Genomic DNA, 23376 nt, shown 5'->3' with positions numbered 1-23376 from the left:
TTTATCAGGAAGTTTTTCGTGAATCAACAATAAACGACACACGACACGAACGAGGAGAGAGTTCCCGTGAAAGAGGGGACAACGACCAGAAAGACACACTCGGCCGGTCGACCTTTGACACTTTGCCAGGGGGTGACTACCCCAAGGACAACCGGAAGTGCTTCGAAACGCACACGCCGTACAACCGGCTATAGCGTGTTCCTAGTCGGGAACACGCGTTCGTTTTCCGTCCATCTTGCCTCTTGGTGAGAGGAGGTGTGCCGCCGCGCCGCGCCAAGCCACACGCGCGCACCCTCTTGTTCCCCCGTGAACTTCCGGTCTCGAAGATCCTCCTCGAGGACGTGGGGCAAGGAGAGAACGTGGTGAAGAGGTGAAGTTCGATTAATCGGGGAGGTGAACACACTCTGTCTGTCTCTCTTTTACTCGCTGTCTCTCTCTCGTCGGGGCGTCGTCATCGTCGTCGTGGTCGTCGTCATGGGCGGATGTACCTCGAAGGATAGCACGTCGAACGACGAGTACGTAGAATATAACGTGTAAAGAATATTTGTTTCTTTTTTTTTTACTCTCTCACTCTCTTGCTTCTTCTGTCTAATTATTGTATCAGGTGGAATTATCGTTGTTACTGTTTTTTCGAAATTTTTTTGTTTATGGGAAATCGTGTATGGGTGAGAAATGTGTGCGTATATGTGAATCGGTTCGGTGGTTCACATTGGTGACGTCACTTGGCTCGGTGCCCGCCTAGTGACGTAGGAGTACGTCAGATCAGACATTCATGGAATTCGTAATTGATGCATCGGAAGAACTCGTGCGATGACTCATTTAGCCTCTCTCGTGATTAACGTATTGCGGTGGATTATTGATCGAGCCGGAGAAATATTTCGACTGTGTGTTTGTACTCTTCTGCTGCATTTTCATTCGTTGCTAGCTGAGTTGGAGTGTGTGTATGATTTAATTGGTGCTTTTAAAAGCACTTTGGGGAGGGGGTTGTAGAGTGTGTGTAGCAAGTGAAGTATTGTCGTTCCGGTGGGTAAAATTGCGGAATTGGAAAAATTGAATTTTTCTTCCAAGAGAGGAGAGAGAAAACCACTTTGTCAATTAATATAAAATGTGACAAAGTGGTTTTCTCTCTCCTATCTTGAAAAATTCAGTTTTTGCAGTTTCCTAAGTTTGTTACTGAAACGACGATATCTGACTAATTGAAATATCAATTATATCGCGACTGATTTCGAGGAATATTGCAGAATTATTTTATAAAATGTATAATGTATTCTTGTTAATACAGGGTGACTCATAAATAAAATACGCACTTGGGAATCATCCTGTAGAAAATTTCACCTCCGAGAAAATCCACTTTAAATTGGATAACAATTGCATCCACACGTGTGTTATCATTATTTAAAAAAAAAAAAAAACACGTTCTCATCATCAAAATTCGGCATTCGATTCTAACTGTTTGCCAGCGGAAGAGTCATCGAAGCTCCCGTCACTACTACTCGATCGTTAAACCTCGCTCACGAGTTACTCGGAACTTCATTATCCCTCAAGTTTCCCACAGGCCAACGGGAATCCCCCCCATCTCGACTAAAACTTTTAACGTCTATTAACCGGTGAGAATAGCTTCATTAGCCGAGTAGAAATTCATTAGAAATCACTCTTTCGGTTTTACCTTCTATCCACGTTTCATTCATCGCTCTATCCGATCTCCGGATCTCTTTAGCACGAAGAGCAACTTACCTATCGACCATGGTAAGCGAGAGATTGTTTCCATTTTTTCGAACCGCTTCGATTGTTGCAACGGAGGAGAGGATGAGGCATCAAATTAGAAAACGTTTTTTTTCTTCCTTTCTTTCGAGTATCGAATACGCACGGTTCGTGAACGTTCCCTTAAAGTCCTTTATAAAAAGAACACAGGGACGACGGCGAGTGTACTGTAGTAGTAGTCGACGTTTATAGTAACCCGGGGACTTACCCTTGTTGGTTCACACAAAAGGGTTAACCCTCTGCCCTTACACAGGGGCGTGGACGGGAAACAGGTCGACTGAAAAATTTTATTTGCATTTCGCACGATATATCGGCCTGTGTGTGTTCACTTCGACTCCCTCGTTACCATTGTTACCCTCGGGGAGAATGAAATGGTCGTTAGAAAATGTTCTGGGGGACTTTACTAGTGTTTTTTTTTCTTTTCTTTTTTTTTTTTGTTTTTAATTGAGAGAGATTGAGCGCGGTTACTAGTTGATATGATTTCTGTGATATTTAACAAAGTATTGTTCGAAACGAGAATTAGTTTTTGATGGACTTCTGAGAGTTTGAAGTTTCTCGTTTTATTGTAAATTTCATTTACCATTCTATAGGAAATTTTTACTTTTGTCTGTGATTAATATTTCGAGAATTGTTTTTGGCGAGCGATTTTTTGGTGAAAAAGAACAGTTTTCAAAGTTCCAGAATTTCTCGCTTTATTTCAGACTCTTCTTAAACATGACTCTCTGCTAATATTACGAAAATACTCTGTTCGTGCTTTAATGCGTGAAGATAAATTTTAATTCAATTACGTTCGGGTACAAAGTTGCATTTGCGAATGAAATCGTCTGAGAATTAATTAACAGGATACTTATCGCTTGCGGTTCATCATATGCACGCGAGATGCAACAGAAAGCTCAACGCAACTACTGTTAACTCTATTCGCAAGCAACGATGCTATCTGATAATTGAAATGAACACGTCACTTCCAGTAGCGCACGAAGTTCATTCAAGAGATCTGTCAGACTCATATACAGGGTGGTAAAAAGAAGATTAAAAAAGATTGCAAAATTAAAACGTGCTTAATCAACATACATCTCCGCGTTAATCATTTCAAAGCAGCTAACAATTTTTTCCTCTCTCCACAATTTGCACTAATGATGCTCGAATAATATAAAAATTACGCAAAGTAATTTGTTTTTCAATTAAAACCTCTCAACTGATATTTCAAATATAAAAAAGAAACGATGAAATGTGCAATTACTTGAAACATAACCTCAATTTTTTTACTAATTTATACTATGTAAAATTCTCATTCCATAAAAATTCATCAATACTACTTTTTCCAATTGTCCTTTTCACGAACTAAAAGTATAATTTTAATTTAAACAAATTTTTCAGTTATTTTTCATTGACAATTTTTATTCGAACGTTCCTTTTGAGACACCCTGTATATGAGAAAATGTTCTAAACGTTAAGGACTATTCGCAATTACGAATATATGTAAATCCTCTTGGATGTCTCGTTGTTGAACAAGAATCTCAGCTGAGAGAGTCTGTTTTCACGTTAGCGAGGAAAAACACGCGATGAGATCGCCGCGTCGTCATCCTGATCCTGGCGGACGTCGTCACGAGTGAGACATCGGTTACTATACACACACGCGGCTGCCTGCCTGTCTTTTCTTCGCCGGCTACGGGTGCGCACAGGTTTTTTCTAAAGAGAAAAAGAAAGGATCGACCGTTAACTGTTCGACTCGCTTATAAATAGACGCATAACCCTAGGCGATAATCGAGGCATAATCGACGCATAATCGTCGACAATGGGCGTATGCACGTCGCTGAGCATATGCGATTCGTTGGATGAAACGAACGTCGAGGACGAGTACGTATTGCCGGCACAAATTCTTTCGAAAGGCAACCGAATCCGCAATCTCGCTCGAACTTACTTGATTCTGTAAAAAAGAACAAAAAAATTGAACATTTTTGTTTAATTACATGGTAATTAAAGATTAAGTATGTTACGTGCTGTGTTATTTAGCGTAGTGTTCTGTTGTTTTAAACTTTATGCACCTTTTTCTGAAAAATCGTAAAAGAATGTTATATTATATAGAATATTATTAAAAAAATTTTCAATATATCAGTGCAGTATATAATCAGTTTCAGCAATTTTTAATCAAAATTGTCCGATAAGAAAAAGAAACATTTTCTATTCTAATCTTTAAAAAAGTCAATATTGTTTACGTCGCAATCCAAAAAGAAATTAATACTATTATCTATTAGATTATAAATTTCACATTTAAAGCAAGCATAAAGTAGCATTAAAATTGCTCGTGTAATCCTTTTATCTTCAAATTTAATTTTGCTATATCTTCCTGTATCTTTTATCAGTATTTATCTGTACATTAATATATCTGTGGTTAGTAAATGTTATTCCTGTTAAGTTCGAGCGAAGCATTTTGTGAACCGTCCCAAAAATGTGCACCAATGACAAGACACGCCTATACCACTGACCGTTACAATATTGTACATCGCTCAAAGTAATTAATGATTCATCGATTCAAGCAATTATACATTTCTATAACTACCTATTACAATATGAATGATTGAATTATTTTGAACAGTGTACCTGGCACCTTGCAAAATGTTCGTGGCACTGATAAAAAAATCTGATTAATATGTAACATCATCGTACGTTATATTTTATCGTCTTTTTAATTTATTGAACGTTCGTTCCTATCGTTTTCAATGATTCATGAAAATTCATAACAATTTAATGAAAACAAATTGTTCAACTGATAAATCATATACGAAATTGTTAAACAATCAAGATTATATCTTTAATATCGTTATATTACGTAAGCGCGATTAATGCGATTATAAAGAACAGAAGGAAAAAGGAAATATTTCCATGGTATCGAATTCTGCTACTTTGTCGTTGCCAACTTCACGCCTGTAATTCGATACTCGTTCTCGACCCCGCGCCCTACAGGCATCTTTTCCGATCATAACCGGCAGAACGCGAGTAACGATGAATCCTTTGCGCATAAAACGCTGGCAAGGTGGCGATGCTCGTGGAATTACCGATGTTGGGCCCGTTTAAACTCCTTAAAGCCCTCTCCTCATCGAAGGATGTCGTGGCGCGACCGTTGGCCCGATTCCTCGATCATTCTGTCGATCGACAGACTGTCAAACTCTTTGGAACGTGGTAACGTAACAATTCTAGAGTCATTTCTATTTACTTCTACATAAATATATATTTCGATTGATTCTGAGACGTTTGAAAAATATTCTAAAAATCACCATAATTTTTTTTTATGATTATGTATTACGTTGTAATAATTGTTATGTAGAGCGTGTGAGAAATTTGTTGAAGCGTGTTCTCATGATCGTTAATTAGTCCTTTTTTTTTTTGCAATTGTGAAGGGTTGGAAAAGTTGGATAGTGGCGAGGGTGATGTTACGTAAAAGTTTTACCGTTGTATATACAGTGTGTCTCAAAGGAAAGTTATCGTTGAGGGATGCAAGAATGCTTTTGGGAAAGGTAGTAGACTTTTTTAAAATACGGTTCGATGTTTAGACAAAGAATGTTTGTTTCCTGTATGCGCTGTAAATTTTGTTGCGTATCAGCAACTTGAAGATGTTTCTATTTCGTTTTATGATATTTACGTAAAAAACTGCAATTATTAAGCCGTGTTCGATACGAAGTAATAAAATGTGTAAAGCTGTGGCGCGAACTTTGTATTTTGCTCAGTGCCGAATGCGTGGTATACAGATATTTTATCGATACACAGATCTGCTGAAATCTTGAAATGTATTCCATCGTGATAACGGACAATCGTTTCATGACTAATCACATACGATCTAATGTAAATAATACGTACAAACAAGCCCGTAATACTCATGATAAGACTTTGATAAGAAATTCAGCGGCATTATTGTCACTTGATTACCCACGCTGTATAATTGATTTTCAATCTATTGACTAAGATAAAAGCCATTATGCACCTCACTGCAAATAAAAAGAAATTGGTTTTTCTATTTCTACTATTTTATTTGGTGTTCTCCTGTCTCATGTAAAATGCAATTAAACTAAATCTGTAAAAATCTTTAAGTTCATTTTTTTCTTCAAACTTCTAACTAATTGTTTTATTCTTGTATTAATGAATTAGAAAAAGAAATAGAAGAAATTATTCCATTCATTGCTCTATTTTAAAATGAGAATAAAATCAAAGATTAAAACATAGACTTTAAATGTTTTTTTTTTATGTTTAATGATTCTTCCATAGAATACTTGACTTATGATAATTTTCAATCTTTTTTGCAGCAAGAAATCCAGCAACATGGTGGACCAGGCAGTTTTGGACAAACTTGAAGCTGGCTTCAGCAAAGTGTCTGGCTCTGACAGCAAGTCCCTGTTGAAGAAGTATCTGACCAAGGAGGTCTTTGATCAACTGAAGACAAAGAAGACATCCTTTGGCTCCACCCTTCTTGATGTGATCCAGTCTGGTGTGGAGAACTTGGACTCTGGTGTTGGTATCTATGCCCCTGATGCTGAGTCCTACACAGTTTTTGCTGACCTCTTCGACCCCATCATTGAGGACTACCATGGTGGCTTCAAGAAGACTGACAAGCATCCACCAAAGGACTTCGGAGACGTTGATTCTCTTGGAAATCTTGACCCTGCTGTTAGTATAGCAAATAATGTATACAATAGGAAATTTCACTTCCGAAAATATTGCAGATGTATATATACAAAGTACTAATTAATCCTTCACATTTTTAGAGTGAATTCATCGTTTCCACCCGTGTGAGATGCGGTCGTTCTTTGGAGGGCTACCCCTTCAACCCCTGCTTAACCGAGGCCCAGTACAAGGAGATGGAAGAGAAAGTCTCCAGCACTCTGTCCGGTTTGGAGGGTGAACTGAAGGGAACCTTCTACCCTCTGACCGGCATGAGCAAAGAGATCCAGCAAAAACTGATCGACGACCACTTCCTCTTCAAGGAGGGTGACCGTTTCTTGCAGGCCGCTAACGCTTGCCGTTTCTGGCCCACTGGCCGTGGTATTTTCCACAACGACGCCAAGACCTTCTTGGTCTGGTGCAATGAGGAGGACCATCTCCGTATCATCTCCATGCAAATGGGTGGTGACCTTGGACAGGTAAATGTACAAAATAAATCATAGAAGTAAAGAATTTATCAGGTTTCATGTAATTGACCCTCTTAATCTTTGTAGGTCTATCGTCGTCTTGTGAGTGCCGTGAACGAGATTGAGAAACGAGTTCCGTTCTCTCACAACGACCGTCTCGGTTTCCTGACCTTCTGCCCGACTAACCTGGGTACTACAGTCCGTGCTTCAGTGCACATCAAGCTGCCCAAGCTGGCTGCCAATAGGACGAAGCTCGAGGAGATTGCCGGAAAGTTCAACCTCCAGGTCCGTGGTACCCGCGGAGAGCACACTGAGGCCGAGGGTGGCATCTACGACATCTCCAACAAACGACGTCTCGGTCTGACCGAATACCAGGCTGTGAAGGAGATGCACGACGGAATCGCCGAGTTGATCAAACTCGAGAAGGAACTTTAAAAAGCGCGCAAGAGACAAGAACAATCACGCGAAATCATTTCCCTCTCTTTTATTCGCCCTTTAGACGTTCTTGATACATCGAGGATCTTCTCCTTGGAATGAGAAAAGCAAAATAAAAGACCTTCAATATTCGTACTGTTTCCTGTAAGAGCCAAGCTGAATGTAGTAAAGCATGTTTCGAAGGAGAATTCACGAAGAACGTTGCAAACATTTAACCAAATGTATAAACGTATATTATCGTTTGTTCACACCTTTCCGAATGTGAGGAAGAAAAAATCAAGGAATGAAAAATTGTATTCTAAAAAAAGGAAAAGACGATTTCTAAAAAACAATGGGGCATTTTTCAATCCACGTACATTTTTTGTCGCGTGGAATTAAAAAAAAAAAGGGGACATTTTTTCTCTCCCCTAATTTTAAGTAAGTGTCTTTGTCCGGTCCTCGATGTGCTAAGACATTTCTACGCAGCTAGAAGCGCGTCCTTAGAGTTCCAAACAGAGGCGACGGAAGCTCCATTCGTGATAAAATGAAATCTAGAAACCTCTAGCTAGCCTAGTCGAGATCTAAAGATCAGATCATTAGATATTTTGAGTTTTTACTCAATGTCTGGCATTCTTGTCGCGAACGGTGAGCTTCCGCGTGTTTCTACGGTCCCTTTCTCCCTTCTACACACGCGTTATGATTACTATTATTATTATTAATTAATATTATCGTTATATCATTATTATTAATATTATTATTATTGTCTCTTACGTTAACTCAAGTTCCTTTTTATCGATCCGTATGAACAAAGAAGAAAAACAACAAAACAAAAAGAGAAGAGCAGCTTGTATTATACATTACATATAATACGCATTATTATATCTTCAACAGTATTTTGATTTCGTTTCACCCTGTTTTCTTTCTTTCTGTTTTTTTTTTTTTTTCTAAGGACATGTAATCCAGCATGTAGAAAAAATACACGCAGTATTCTTTCATTTTCTCTATTATCTTTATCGTTTCTTCTCTGACCGTATTTCTTTGCTTTATCGTCTGTCACGTTAGTGTTTACGAAAAGTAATCCTTGTATCTACACCCCGTGTTATCCCGCGAGAATTCATCGATGTTTGTAAACGCGTCTATCGAAGAGGTAAAGATAACTATATCGTTGTGTGTAAAGTTTTCGTTGATTGAACGGATCGCAAAACTTCCTGCTTAACATATTGAGGACGCCTTGGTTTTTTTATACGGTGTTTCAAACGAAATATCGATCTCCTTTCGAACTGTTTCCTGGCCACGAGAAGCTCTTTTGCTCTCGTCAAAACGCGCCGTGTCGTTCGATATGATTATAGAGAACGACTTTGTATTGATGGAAAGACAAGGAGAATTTTTTCGAGACTACATTATCCAGTTTTAATTGTCCGATTCAACATCTGAACTGCTGTCGCTTTGATATCCTTTAAAGCTTCTTTCGGAACGTTAATTTGAGTACAAACTTAACCCGTAAAAGTGAGGTTACTTTGAAACGATTTATATACGTCAAAATTTATATAAATTTTATTACTTTTTTTTCCTGAGAATGAACAAAGAAATCCTCCCCCTCGACTGCTGAGAAACTCAATTACTGCAACAAAGATTCGAGTCGCCGTTTTGAAATCTAAATCTAGTGCGCGAATCAGGTTCTTGATGTGTTAAAAAGAAACGCGACGAATACAATGCCCGCTGCATTACCGACGGTCGTTTTCCAACGTGTGCATGAAAGGATGTTACACGCATGATGTTATTTTTGCATTCTCATTTTTTACCCAAATCAAGAACATCTGCGACGGATATAGCACGCAGAGTGCTGCAGTTGAGGCGGTTATGGCTTCACTATCAGATGTATGAAAGCATAAGTTTAAGACACAAATAAAAGGACACACATTATGCTCCTTTTTTCTTGTCCATTTTTCACTCTCACCTCTTATAGTATCTTTAAATTATAATCATAAAATGAATCTTAAAACATAGTTACATCATCCTTAAATATTTTCATGAACATATTCATGAATTTTCAAATGATTAAGGTATCATGGGAAGAATAATGACATACAAAGAATGGTTGGTATTATTAATGCCTTTTAAAAATACACAAAGTATCAGAAAAAAAAGTATTTACAAAAGATTTTAAGATATAATTACATTAGTTACACAGTAAAATGAATTCAAGACTTAATAATATAGCAGTTTGTACAACAAAAACAGCTTGTGCTCATGACACTTGAGATACGTCAGCCTTTTAACGGTAGTAGAAGAATGTATAGGCTCGGAAGATCCAGAACACTCGTGAGTATCAATTGTCAGATATACTTCATAAAAGGATACGTATTTTATACGCAATATTTACGCAATAGCACTTGCGTACGACACTCGTTAACAATAATTATGCGTATTGCGAGTTAATAGAAGAATATAAAAAATATGGCGAATTTTAATGCGTTAGAAAACCCATAGTGATGCCCATTGATTACTGAATAATGTCATTTTATAGCAAACCACAAAAATAATCTAGTAATCTCAGATCTGCAAAAAAATACTTTTTTTAACTATTTTACAAATTCTATAAATTACTCTTCCCTTTTTGTTCGAAATACATGAAGTCCTGAAACATATATTTATAAATATGTCAATAAATTTATCAATAATAATATTTGAGAAAATGAATATAAAAATGCACGTACAATTAGAAGACAGGCTCCAAGTAAAACAGCCTTAATCTTAACATCTAGATCCAGAGGGAAGTTCATACCGAAATTGTCGGAGTCCGTGAATATTTCTCTACCCATTCCACTCCATTCTTTTTTAATTTCACCAATCCTATGTGTTCCATCTGCAGACTTTATCTATAAAGAAAGAAAAACAAGTCACTAATTAAATAATATTTATACTAGTTTCGGATTCTATATATTACAGTTGGTATTCTACATACTTTAAATGTTACGTCTACGCAAAATCGGAACCAGGGTCCTTTTATAACTAAAACAGTTTCTCCGGTCGCATCCTCAATGGAAAACCAGGGTCTCCAAAGACTCCAACTTTGTGATACTGTACCAAGCAACGTATCACCAGAATATACTTCTAATTTCTGAAAACAAATTAATGAATTATTCGAACACGATCGTGAAACGAGATAACTTCTTTATCGACGATCACACGCACGGGCAAGTACAGTAGCGGCAACTTCAAGCCTCTATCCATACGAGCAACTCCTTAAAATTGCTAAGAAGACAATCAATCGTGCCTGATTTAAATTTGAACGAATAATACCCGCGGTCAATGCCCCCTTTGGAAAAAAAATCTATACGTTGCTATTCATAGATCCAATTCAAAGAATTCGCATGCATAAAGAACGTGAGAAAAAGCTTATTCAGCACGATGGCCGGCTATCGGTTCTGTTAGTCATGTGTTGCGCAACGGAGATGCGCAGAAATCTGAATACATCAACCGCTCGATACGGTGGATCGAATTTAAGCTGCTACCTTTTATCGTGAGTGAAACTTAGATATTGCACGTTAACTTTTCTGCGAACGTTTTTCACAGCAGAAAGGAGTTTCTTTTGCAAACAAAATTGCATCGAAACTACGTGCAATTGCCTCCCCGTAAAATCGATGAATCAATCGAACGTTCGTCTTATGCAGACGCAACATGTCCAAAAACATTCGTACTAGGGACAATGTTTGCCAAAGGGTTTGTTTGCAACTGTTCTCGTACTAGGGATCGAATAATGGGGGTCCTTCACTATGAGTCGAACAACGCGTCCGAAAGCGACGACGAGCGGCGTTGGTCAAAGAGTATCGATCGTGACCAGCTTTTCTAATGGACCGAATAACTTTTCGTCAAAGGTAATCGCCGCAGATGGTGCGCACGTGTGAAGAAGGTTCGCGCGTTGTGTGCGCCGCATGTTCGAGAAACTCCGCCGAACGTTTTGCGAGCCGTGTCTATTGGCCGCCATAAATAAAGAGTCAATTACGGTAACGCGGCCGGCGGACGTGTCCTTCATGAACCGATTGACTACCTACGTGACTCTGTCAAGTGAAATATGGTTGTACCGTACAACTGCGAAGGGAAAATAAAACGCGGCTACTGAACAGGGGAATAAACTAGAGAAACCAAATTATGCGATCGAAAAAAAAGCGATGAATCTTTCGATCGATCAAACGATGTAACATTGCAAAATAAGATATTACAAGGTTATGGTAGTAATTAATTTTGTCCGTAAGCTGAAAGAATATTTTTTTTATCAAAAAGTAAAGAGAAGAAATAGAATTTGAAAAGAACGTGTTGCGTCAAGGTTAACGTTTGAGATAAGAAGATGCATACAAAGTCTGAGAATCGATAAGTTGTCCCGCCATGTTGGCAGTTCCGACAACCGCTACGTGTTCGATTGTTACTTCGTAAATTCTTTTGGCATGAAAAAAGGAAACATACCTGCAAACAGCAAGGGCAACAGCAACTTGCACACCTGCATGGTCGAACCATACGCAGGATTTCTCTTCGGTTACTGTCGAACACGTGAAATTCACAACTACGGTACGAGCCCATACACAAACGTGCGCATATTCCTGATTGTTCTGCCACATAATATATTGTCTCTCCTCTGATACTCATTACGGTATATTTGTTTTTAGACTCCCATCCGGTGAAGGCTGTAATTATTCAATCAATTCATTGGTACACCATAAATAATATTTAAAATTCTAAAAAGTATAAAGAACCTTCGATTAATTCGATTTTTTGTTGTACAAATAGATGATCAAGGGCCATAAGGTATTCCAAGCCGGGTGGACAAGTCGTATTCGGCGGTAACCAGCCACCTAAAGTGAAAAATATATTGAAAACAAATGTTTTATCCGTTAATTAGAAAAGTTGAGTATGTTTTAAATATTTTCAATTTAAATTTGAACATGAAATTTTAACATTAAATTCCTATTTAAATTTAAACCCAAATGTTCATTTTAAATCGTAATCATCGTTTTCACAAAATTTATAACCGTCAAATTTCCGTTTCAGATTTATTTACAAATTATCAGATCAAAGAGCCCGTTAAATTTATTTTCGTGTTACTTAATCAGTAGCCGAGCGTGTGATATAGAGTCACCTCTTTTCCTCGTCCGTGAGAAATCTGGTATAGCCCTTCCTCTTTGATCGATATCTCTCTAACGTGTCTCTGAATAAAGTGCGAAACCGTCTTCGAATTTGTTGTATCTTTGTCGTCCAGCAAGTTTCAAAGTATTCAGACTCCATCATACACGCATACCACGTACTTTTTTTTTCACAGAGGAAATTCACTCGTAATATCTCATAATTAATTTAGAAACTTGAAAAATGTATCGTTCAATAATATAGGTTTAAATTTTTCAATATTATTCTTCTCTAATTTTTTCTCATATTTCACGTACGTTTCAACACGCGAAAGTACTTATAATGTACCTATAAATTTATTCGGCACATGAACAAACATCACTGAACCCGCATTATACGTAGTGTACCGGTGCATTGGCAGCACTTGATGCACTAACGATCAGTTGTTTTCTCAAGTTTCGCCTCCTCCTCAGCAAAATGATAAAACTTGTGTACCTTTCCAGGGACAGATTTACTTCCTTAGACCGGTCCGCAGTTTCGTGCTATCTTTGTAGATAAAGAAAACAATAAGTGCCTTCGTTGGGACGAAACTGTTCAATATGGCGTTTCAGAATAATCTGAATCTTCGCCCTAACATACTTGTCTCTTATTTATCGCTACTACACATACACACATTTCCTGGCGATATTTTATTTTACAAAATAAGGAAAAGGGGAAGAAAACAACTAGCCGGTCAATATGGATAATAAAGTAATTAACTGGTGTAATTAATTAGAAGTTATCTTAGAACGATTTCAATGTTATCTTTGTATTATTTTTGGAAGAGAAAAATATGCGAAGTAGCAAATTTTCCTAAGCTTCCATTCCTAGAACTATTCTGCCAAATGCTTGACTATATATTTTTTGTTTCCTTCGTGCAATTGAAACGAACAATTAACAGTACTGCGAATGATTGGCGAAATTTCACATTCCGAACGTCGTATCTAGAAAAAAGGAACAACAAAATTGAAGGTCTACGCGACGTGAAGCGAGATTTTATGGAACATGATTACAGCCCTTCGTCAGTAGCAAATTGTCGATCCGCCGACGCACGTCCGGCTGAACGCGCCGTTTCGTAAATTGGCCAGAATATCATTTAATCTTTGCACACCGTTAATTATACGTGAATCACCTTAACATGCAACCGCACTTCACCACTGTCATTTCACTCGACCGTCGGTAAGAATGCATTGAATACTTTCATTCAAACGAAACAACTCCTTCTCCTTTTTCCCAAAAGAAAAATATTTCTTTACCGGCACCACACTTTTCGACAAAAGTTAGAGCGAGGGTAAATGCATTCGTAACGAATCGTAACTGTCGCCGTTTGCAAACCGTACTTTTGGCGCGAACAGCGTTTCTCTCTCTGACGATTTTATTTCCACGCGACTATTAACATCGTGAAATCATGAGGAAAAAAAATATGTGTCAAGACGATAATAAAAAGAAGCCTCGTTATGCGCGTGATTTCTATATCACAGGGGCTGCGTTTGTACAGAAACACCAAGTGTAATAATCGCCTAGCAACTCTGACTCTAACGACAATTTCTTACATTCATCCGTAACCAAAGATCGAAAACTGATATTCGACCGGGATATCGATACCGTCAGCATTGATTACCTTATCATGACACCACTTTAATATCGTTCAACCAATTAGAATTTCCATATTATCGAATTTCCATTCGTCACTTATGCAAACAGTCATAATTACTCTCTGGCTTATTGTACGAATTTATCATGAAAAAAGAGAAGGCCCTGATGGTAAGCATTGACGTAGAATGGCACATCGATGTTTACACGGTACGTTTTACCATAGATCACGAACAATATTGATAATTTAGAGCGGTGACGCACATATTGATTACGGATAAACTTGATTCACGACATATTTCTCGAACAAGGATTCAGACGTCAATCTCGATCGATTTTCCGATGCACGAGTAATATTTACTGCCGATAAGAGGGCGAGACGAGCAACGAGAACACGAAACTGGATGTCACTTATCCAGCATACGTGACGCTTCCATCAACGAAGACGACTATTATCTACTTACTGATCGTCACTTGGCAAACAGCGGCTGTATCGTGTCTCGTTTACGAGCCTCTCTTCTCGTACTACGAACTCAGATAGTATGATAGTAGAGAGTGATAATTTCGGTACCGAAGTACGTACCTACCTAGGCACTGAAGAAGTTTTCGAAAATACATATTCAGGAAGTTAAAAGAATGTACATAGAAGGTTTTCCTTTGTCGCGTATTTCATACTTTTCTTAACTTCATCTGTCACACGATGATTCATTAGAGTGTTTATATGTATGAATAAAGATTATTTATTTTTCTTTTTGCAATCATTCCAGTAAAAATTTAATAATTTTCTTTTATTTATTATACTACTACCTTGTAAAATTCGAAGTTATAAACACGGCGACTGATATATGTAGGATACTTCGTTATCGTTATTTCTACTAGACATCGATAATGGGAATGTTACAATTTGTTTTTTCACGATGTTATTTAAGTACACGTGTATTTAAGAATCAATCTATAATTATCAGAAGTACAAACAAAGCTTGGAGATATCAAGGACGCGATATTTAACAAATAATCTTGACGGAATCTGATAAGGAATATAAATTCGTAAAATAATGAGTGACGTAGGCATTATTTTTATATTGCACTGAAGTAGTCATTAGAAACCTTTTCACAGGAAAATTCTTCACAAACGTCATAAACATACAAACATATAGTTGTACATTCGTAAACGAGTGGTATAATCATAAGCCTAGCAAAAATTAACATTTACATTCTTCACGGTATGCTTTCTAAACAAACAACGATAAAATGAACATTAGGCTTGGCCAGACTATTTGCAAACAGTTTAGAGACCAGTTCTTAGTGTATAAGTGTTCTTAGTGTTTGAAAAAGTAAGGAAAATATTTTTGTTTAAAAGACGAAGAAAGTTCTGAACGTATTACTCAAGTACATTTGAATCAAGTAAGTGACAAAAGTATTTTTGCAATTTACATTTGTTTAAAAGTATGTGTACGATATCAGTTTAAAATGCGATGTAAAAATCGACACGAACTTCTCTGTTGACCTAATAAAAATAAATGAATATAGAAAACGTATTAATATTCTACCTTGCTGTACCATTGGTATTCCGGGTTGTGGCATTCCAGGTTGCGGCATCGGAAATGCACTAGGTGGTGGTGCAGTTGCAATAGGTTGCATTGTCGGAAATGGCGACGGTGGTACAGCATACGGAGAAGTCATGTTTCTCTTGTCTAAATCCAAAATTATTTCGTCCGTTTATGATAAGAATTTCATATTTCATTTATGTTAATGATTAAAGAATAATGCAATATGAATTCATGAATACTTAAAGAATTCTGTTACTTTCATGTTTTAAAAAATATGATCGTATATTTCAGTCGAATTTCATGTTTATAAACTCCATTGCTTTAACAAAGAAAGAAGTTGAACATATTCGAATTCTTTCAAAGTTCAATGACACCAAGATTACGGCATTCTAAATGTTTGATATAGTAGGTATTTCTATTAAAAAGGAAAGTGCATCTTTGAGGGTTCATGTGCATTTGAGCTAATTGTTTGAGCTGAAACATTTGAAAAACTTACTGTACTATATACAAGCTGAACGATATGATTCTGCATAAAAATTGAGAGTCAAACAATTTTCTCTTAGCTTTATTTACTTTTGTTTTGGTATTTAGGTTATGTTTGTAGAGTTTGTCGATCGGTAACAGTCTCTGTACGACTTTCTTCCTTATCTACAGAGCAGTTGCACTAGAAATTAGTTACCAAAAAGATCGTGCGGTGACGAAACTCTAATCGTAACACTGTTTATGTTATTGAAATGCTCAGGTCATTGTCCGCTCGTAAAGGTCGTTGTAACTTACGTGAGGATATGAACTATATGAACTATAACCGATAACTCGAGGTTTTTTTATTGATAACAATCCTTTGTCTCTCGATATGTCTATGATCGATAACTTGCACGAATGTTACTGACTATATACCAATTCCATCGTAGCATAAACTATACTATTATATATTCAATTAAGAATAAACTGCGTGACATTGTAGAAATCTGTTTCTACCATTATTCATGTGTCAATAAAATGCATTTCATCATCTTTTCGTTACCGCATGTACAGGGTGTTCCATATTAAGTATTACAAGCTGTTATCTCGGGAACTATTAAAGATAGCGACTAAATTCTTTTTCAGCATTTATTTATACACGAGGGCATTTCGTGGGATGCAGGGGGTTTCACTGTTGGCCCCCCTGAAGATATCTCACGAGAGGCCCACATAAACCACTGTATATCAAAAAAGCATTTTGTCACTGTTCCTAATAATGTCCAAGTTAACAGTTCGTAACAGTTTACATGAAACATACTGTATATTTTTTTCAATGTCTATATTTTCACTTTTATATAATCTGTTTAGGTTATGTACATTTCATCGATACAATGGATGTATTTGCGGAAATATGCACAGCTTTCATGTTAGATAAATTGAAATTCTTTTTAATTCTTATGTTTCATTAATTTTAGTAACATCGAAGAATGAGATAATCAAGTAATTAATATTCTTGTAAAAAAAAAGAAGGGAAATATTAGTCGGTAAAGTAAATGTGCCGTAAACGTGTACATACGTAGAAAAGTTTATTGTGGATCGAAAAAAAAAGTGACACCTTAAACTAGTTTCCACCTCATTGTATGCACTACTTTTTAATAGCCTTGAATTAGGTCTCATGAGGCCTAATCGACGGTTTCCTCGTTTATTGCGAACAACCTCGATAACTTTTCGTTCGTGCGATTTTTTTCCCAATGCGCACTCGTAACACGCACTGATTACGCTTTTCCCGGTGAACGAACGAACATGGAATCAGGAACGACGAAAATTATACGAATTAACGTTACACGATTGAAGGCGGCAATGAAGTTTCAGTGTTGTCCCAATTAATGACACTGAAAACCATGGATAAGCATGGCGATAAGTGCACGTGCATTGCGAGAACCATATGCATTGTTCTGTACGTCCAACGACAGCTGATTCAACGCTATCTTCAAGTATATCATTCCATTTACTCGTTCATGTAATTAAAATTGTTTGCCCATTCTATCTTCCAATTTGCTTATTTATTATTTTAACAGATGTTAATATTCATGAGATATATTACTATAAATTTACAAAAATGTTTAGTAGAATATAATTTATTATCTTGCAAATAGAATTTCGTGATGATTTATTTGAAACGATTCAGTTAATGTTGGTTAATATATACATAGACAATTTCCTTGTTTGATAAAAAAATTTTGTTAAATCGAAAAGGTACGTGATTTCACGAAAGATCAATGAGAATTAGCCCTCACTGACTAATTACCACCGTTCGTCACCAAATACTACGTAAAGTGATGCATTGTTCAGTTATGTACACTTTCATCAGATGATGTCATCGTGTCTCACATGTGTCTGCGTTCGCATACCACAAGGTCGTCAGTGTCGTGACTGCTGGAATGACGTATCTATACAGCACACCAATACAAAAGAATTGGGAGGCCTGTGTAAACCGCAAGATACGGTGGCAACATGCGCTTCCGGTTTTTCAGAAAAGCATGGTTACGCCCTTTTGATGGTGGAAAACGAAACATAGAACTTACGTGTTGCTTCTTGTTCTCTCTCCTTCCCACTCTCTCTCTCGTTTTTCTTCTGTACTTTTTTTTCTCGACACGGGAAAGAAAAGGAATGCTCGACAGAAATACGTGAAAAAAATACACTTGAGAAAAATCAAATTTTCTAGTTACGCACGTCTACTCAGATTTTTCTTTATTGATCTATTTTAAGGAATCACGTTTATGCAGTGTTCTCATGTAGTGGGAAATTTCGTACAGTCCAACAATACATTCTATGACGCTCAATGACTCAATACGATCGCTTCCTTACGAAAACGACAGATTAACATTGCAAACATTAACAACGAAGAGTAATTTGTATCCAATGAATCATACGAGTCTTGATTCTTGCTTTGGGTTAACGTCGCATTTCCGTTTGAATGTTATTAAATGAAATGCAATTTAGGTGAATTTTGCTAATAAATAACAATGACAATTCTTGAACATCTGAAGTCATTGTTGTTAATAGAACATCTTAACGATATATGGGGCGATGTGTTGTAATATTTAAGAAAAAAAAAAAAATTAGATGTATCTGGATCAAGCATGATTTTAAGGAATGTTTGATAATATTAATAAAACTCACTGAACGCTTGGGAGCGTCGAGGTCGTGGATAGTGCTGTCTGGAAGATAAGAGAATGACACTTGCATCCGGTAAAGGGAGTTTCCGTGATTCCTCTCTTACTATTTTCCTCGGGTATGGGGCCTACACAAAGAAAGAGCTAACGTCAGTCTCCTCGTCCAGTGCTGCCATTCGTCCGGCTTTTCCAACTCGATCGGTATTCACCAATCATAGAACGGTCTGACGGAGGAAAAAGAAGGAACGCTGGAAAATTTGGAAACACGTCTTAAAACTCGATTTTGGATCCTACGTGATAAGTGTTGGAAAGATATATATTGGGTGCGCGTAAACTAGTGGCAAGTCGTTACGATAGAGACAGTGCTCGATGTTCATGCAGGAGGTTGAAAGAAAATCCAAGTGTGATAAGATGGCGTCACGCACGTCAGACCTAGGGAAGAAGTGAGGGGTAGAGGAAAGACAGGAAGGAGGCAGGCCAGGCGAACGTCGCCAGGGGACTGCGGTGTGTGACAGAGAGTGCGAATACGGTGCTGTCATGTCTTGTTCGGGTCTTAAGAACGGCTACGTTTCGATTACGGTGAAATCTTGTGCACGATCTATCGTCCAGTAACATCATCAATGCCTTTGTTCGGCAATAAGAACTGTTCACGTTTGTACGCGCTTGTTACAAGAATACGAGAACGGAGTTAGTAGTAGCGGCAGTCGATTCTCTTGTGTTCGAGAAGGAACAAACGTGCAACGATAATCGGCTAGGTACTCGAGAGAGAGAGCCTTCCTCTCGGTCCTGGACACGTCGAGGAGGAGGAGGAGGAGGAGACGGAGGCGAACTGCCAAAGAGATGCGCGAGTTCAAGGTAGTCGTCCTCGGCTCGGGCGGGGTAGGCAAGAGTGCACTTACCGTGCAATTTGTTTCGGGATGTTTCATGGAGAAGTACGATCCGACAATCGAGGACTTTTATCGAAAAGAGATCGAGGTAGACAACTCGCCGTGTGTACTCGAGATCCTCGATACTGCCGGTACCGAACAATTCGCGAGTATGCGCGATCTTTATATAAAGAACGGTCAAGGCTTCGTCGTCGTTTATAGTCTGACGAATCATCAGACTTTCCAAGATATCAAGACAATGAAGGAATTGATAACACGCGTCAAAGGTACTGAGAGGGTGCCGGTGTTGCTTGTCGCGAACAAAGTCGATTTGGAACATCAACGTGAAGTGGATACCGCCGAGGGTAATGCTTTGGCACAAATTTGGGGCTGTCCATTCGTTGAAGCATCCGCAAAGAGTCGCACGAACGTCAACGAAGTATTTGCGGAAATTGTACGCGAGATGAACTTCAGCCCTGAGAAAGAGAAGAAGAGCTACTGCTGTTGCAGCGTCCTCTAATAATTAATCAAAATCCTGAACCAGGCTAACCAAGCCATGTTAGGTAAAGGAACACGCATATAGTGGCTGATCGCAGTACACTGGGTGAAATTTATTCATTCAGTGGCTACGCTCTCTCTCTTAGGCTCAACCCTGGGCTTGTGCTGTGAAATCGCCAATCTGTAAGACTAATATTACGATCGTACCCTGGATTTTTGTGAATTTGAATACGTCAAAGACTCATGCCGTCTCTTGGTTCTTTTTCTATTGGAAAATCACAGCCTGCTGTTCGGCCGGCTGTTAAATATTTTAATATACATGGATAGTATTATGTGTAATATTATTGTAATATATAATAATAGATGTAAGTGGGCAATGAAAGAAGTAACTCCGTCAGCAAAGGACCAATACTCGAAAGAGAAAGAGTGAGAGAGGGGAATAGCAAAGAAGAATAGGGAAGGACACAGATAACGTCAAGGGTGATAATAGAACTGCCCTGTGGTAGTTGTTACTTGTTGACAGCAAAACCAAACTTGATATGTCTAGCTTTCTGCTCAATCTAAAAACAAGCACCTGTTGCGTATTTGTTTCAGTCCATGAACCTCTATTACTCGTAGGTTAGATGCTGATTGACGAAGCATCCAAGCTATTTGCAGATATTGAAGGAATCACTGTGGTGGTCAGCCATTTGAAATAGTGAAAAGAATTTGAAGCATTGAAGTAAATGTTGTTTACAATGTACAGACAAAAATTGGGAAGAAGACAGATGGTCTTAGACACATTGTGCAATGATTTCCATTAACGATATATTACCTATGCTCAATTGTCAGAGGCTGCAGTAAAGAATACTTTGTATAGAGGGCTTAAATGGTGTGTCGTTAATGGTATTGGTATTGATTGTACAGTTCTAATAGTAGAAATACATTTTATTAAGATGAACATGGAGTATTGAAAATGGTGGTCAATGGGTAGAATTTTATATTTGAGACCATGATATTTGAACAGTTGTGTTCTCATCAGATTTCAATATAATTCCATTGCATACCACATATTGTCTGTATTCCTATTTCAATAAGGATTACCTTGATCAGAATAGGAATCCAAAGCATAACATCCAATGCTTGAATCAGTCAAGGCATAATGAAGAGCAATGAAAGGAATGAGGAAGAAAGGAGATTACAGTAATATTACAGAAGAACATTAGTGCATAACATCAATCGTAAACATAATTATAGGATTTATATGGTAAAGTGTGTATAATAGAAACAAAAATACAAGATCTTTATACAATTCCAAAAAGTTTTATAGCCAATTTTAAACCAGCAAGAGGAGGTGAAACTTTGAGATGTGTGTTTTCACAAAGGCTTGCTGGTACATTGATCCCTTCAACTGCAAAATACGTATGTGGTACTCGTAATAATAATAATAATCCAATATATCCATTGCTTTGTACGAACAAAAAATCTCCTTTCGAAAATCGATTATCATTGAGTTCGTGAATATAAACAAATACATGTAAAAGAAGAAAAAAAAAGAAGCAATGGACTCCCTTATAAGTAGTAGTAGGTCGTGTGTAATTTTTCTCGTGTGATCAAAAATCATATTATCCGATGTTAAATACCGCTTTTATACCATAACAGTCATTACATTAGCTCGATATGTTATTATTTAACGTCACCATCAAAGTCATTAATTTCCGTGTGATCGCTGCACGACGTACCTTAACAAAAAATAAGGGTTGTTCGATCGATTATCTTCTCTTTTTTTTATGAGTTTAACCGAAGGATCTTAATTCTAATTTCACGAAAAGAAAAAAACAAAAAAACGTGTATTTATAGTTTGTATAATATCTACTTGTTCGTCTCAATTACCTGTCTTTCGGATCGATTACGAATGTTGAATTGTACACGAGCGATACCGCTTCCCGGTTCGAACATATCGGTGGACCGTATTGTCGAACTGAAAAGTTTCAAACGAACTGATGTACAGTATTTCTATCATTGGTAGTTAGAAGAAAAAGAAAAAGAAAAAACGGAGTCAAACGATACAGAATTCTTGGGAGGTGTTATCGATCGTACATTTAATTCGTTCTCTCCAATTGTCGGTGCACTTTTAGAAACGTCATTTCGTAGCGAATATGCGTGGCTGGGTATTTTTCTCTCTGACATCGTAGAGCATTATAAATTTGTTAAAAGATTAAAAAATTTTGAATTAAGTTCATTAATTTTCGTTAGATTAGTTTCGTATAGGCTAAAGGTTATTTTTTACTTTTCTTTGTATTTTCATTCCAAAATATTAATGTTTATAATATTCGTTAAAATTAATTTGTAGGTTAAATGTGACGATGAAGAAAAGTACTCAAAATAGAGAGAGAGGGAGAGAGAGAGAGAGAGAGAAAATTCGAGATACCCTCGCGCATTCGACTAATGAAGGGTGCTAATACGTTTCGTCAGTTTAAGATTGGTGAAGCGTATACCGACGTAGCGAATCGGCCATCCATTTCGTTACTGTACTCAAGTATATAAACAGGCAAGGAAGAAAGAAAAGAAAAGGAAAAAGGGGGGGGAGCAACAGATATAATTATTCGTATCCTCTATTTTATCACTCGGAAAATTCATAGTCTCGCTGTGATCCCGTAGATTATAACCGCAGTTTTTCTATTAAAAGACGACGATAATAACCGCGTATAAAAGCCTTTCAACGGCGAATCAAAGGGCCTCTTTGTGAAACGTGTAATCGCTCTCGCTCTATTATCGTTACGTTTTTTCGCCCTCCTGGGTTTTTTGTGCTTCGCGAAAACCATAGATTGGCAAAAAGGAAAAAATAATGCGAAAAAGAAAAGAAAGAGAGAGTAAAGTTGGGAGGAGGGGGGAAGAAGAAAAAAGGAGGAAATGTAAGGACACTCATTGACTGCCCACGGGATAGCTTTCTAAGTATTATATACACTCTGATGCACGAAAACGGAATAAAGGAAAAAAGAAGTTTCTATATTTGTATCGCTTCTGAATGTAACGCACACGTTTCTCCAACGCGAGATCGCGTTTTAAGAATATTTTTCTAAAGAATGCGCTGAAACTTTTGTACACGGGAAAAGAAAAGAAAAGAAACCCAAAAAAAAAAAGTAACGATAACAAAGAACTGTCCTTTACTTGGAAAGCTATCGAGCATTAACACTAACTGTACCACGCCCCAGTCAAATGACCGGTTTTAAAATTTCGATTTAAAATCATGCACCTGTTTTTTCCCCATATCTTGTTAAAAATAAAAATGAAAATACTC

General features: G+C 37.4%; 3 protein-coding genes across 4 annotated transcripts in view; 2 read left to right on the top strand and 1 right to left on the bottom strand.

Annotated features, from left to right (window-relative positions):
• The window catches only part of LOC108575314 (arginine kinase), an 8628-nt gene extending 1226 nt beyond the window's left edge, over positions 1-7402 (top strand). The window contains exons 2-5 of the mRNA XM_017938075.1: positions 9-515; positions 6060-6420; positions 6519-6893; positions 6969-7402. Coding sequence (XP_017793564.1) covers positions 475-515; positions 6060-6420; positions 6519-6893; positions 6969-7316 — 1125 coding nt within the window. The 5' untranslated portion in view covers positions 9-474 and the 3' untranslated portion in view covers positions 7317-7402. The remainder of the gene's footprint in view (positions 1-8; positions 516-6059; positions 6421-6518; positions 6894-6968) is intronic.
• A 2481-nt stretch (positions 7403-9883) lies between these two features.
• LOC108575288 (phospholipid scramblase 1) lies at positions 9884-18801 on the bottom strand. 2 transcript variants are annotated; one of them, XM_017938046.1, is made up of 7 exons: positions 18740-18801; positions 15596-15739; positions 12047-12145; positions 11760-11977; positions 10261-10416; positions 10013-10174; positions 9884-9933 (listed from the first exon to the last, which is right to left on the bottom strand). In XM_017938046.1, the coding sequence occupies exons 2-7, from the start codon at positions 15726-15728 to the stop codon at positions 9892-9894; spliced, it is 810 nt and encodes a 269-aa protein (XP_017793535.1). In that variant the 5' UTR covers positions 15729-15739; positions 18740-18801; the 3' UTR covers positions 9884-9891. The 2 variants fall into 2 exon arrangements, with proteins under 2 accessions (XP_017793535.1, XP_017793536.1); XM_017938047.1 differs by lacking the exon at positions 18740-18801 and adding an exon at positions 18142-18171.
• Positions 18802-19568: 767 nt separating this feature from the next.
• On the top strand, positions 19569-20954 carry LOC108575289 (ras-related protein Rap-2a). Its single transcript, XM_017938048.1, has one exon. It carries the CDS (start codon positions 19573-19575, stop codon positions 20116-20118), a length of 546 nt encoding a protein of 181 aa, XP_017793537.1. The 5' UTR covers positions 19569-19572; the 3' UTR covers positions 20119-20954.
• Positions 20955-23376: the final 2422 nt, after the last annotated feature.

The sequence above is a fragment of the Habropoda laboriosa genome, unplaced genomic scaffold (genome assembly GCF_001263275.1).
Source record: "Habropoda laboriosa isolate 0110345459 unplaced genomic scaffold, ASM126327v1 scaffold244, whole genome shotgun sequence".
NCBI lineage: Eukaryota > Metazoa > Arthropoda > Insecta > Hymenoptera > Apidae > Habropoda > Habropoda laboriosa.
Note: the sequence above shows the minus strand (reverse complement) of the source record. Positions and strands in the feature narration are given on the sequence as shown.

Coding starts and splice junctions, on each gene's coding strand:
- LOC108575288 (XM_017938046.1), bottom strand. CDS start 15,728: ATGACTTCTCCGTATGCTGTACCACCGTCGCCATTTCCGACAATGCAA. Junction 10,417..11,759: donor GTTGCCCTTGCTGTTTGCAG/GTATGTTTCCTT, acceptor ATTTGTTTTCAG/AAATTAGAAGTATATTCTGG. Junction 10,175..10,260: donor GCGTAGACGTAACATTTAAA/GTATGTAGAATA, acceptor CTTTCTTTATAG/ATAAAGTCTGCAGATGGAAC.
- LOC108575289 (XM_017938048.1), top strand. CDS start 19,573: ATGCGCGAGTTCAAGGTAGTCGTCCTCGGCTCGGGCGGGGTAGGCAAG.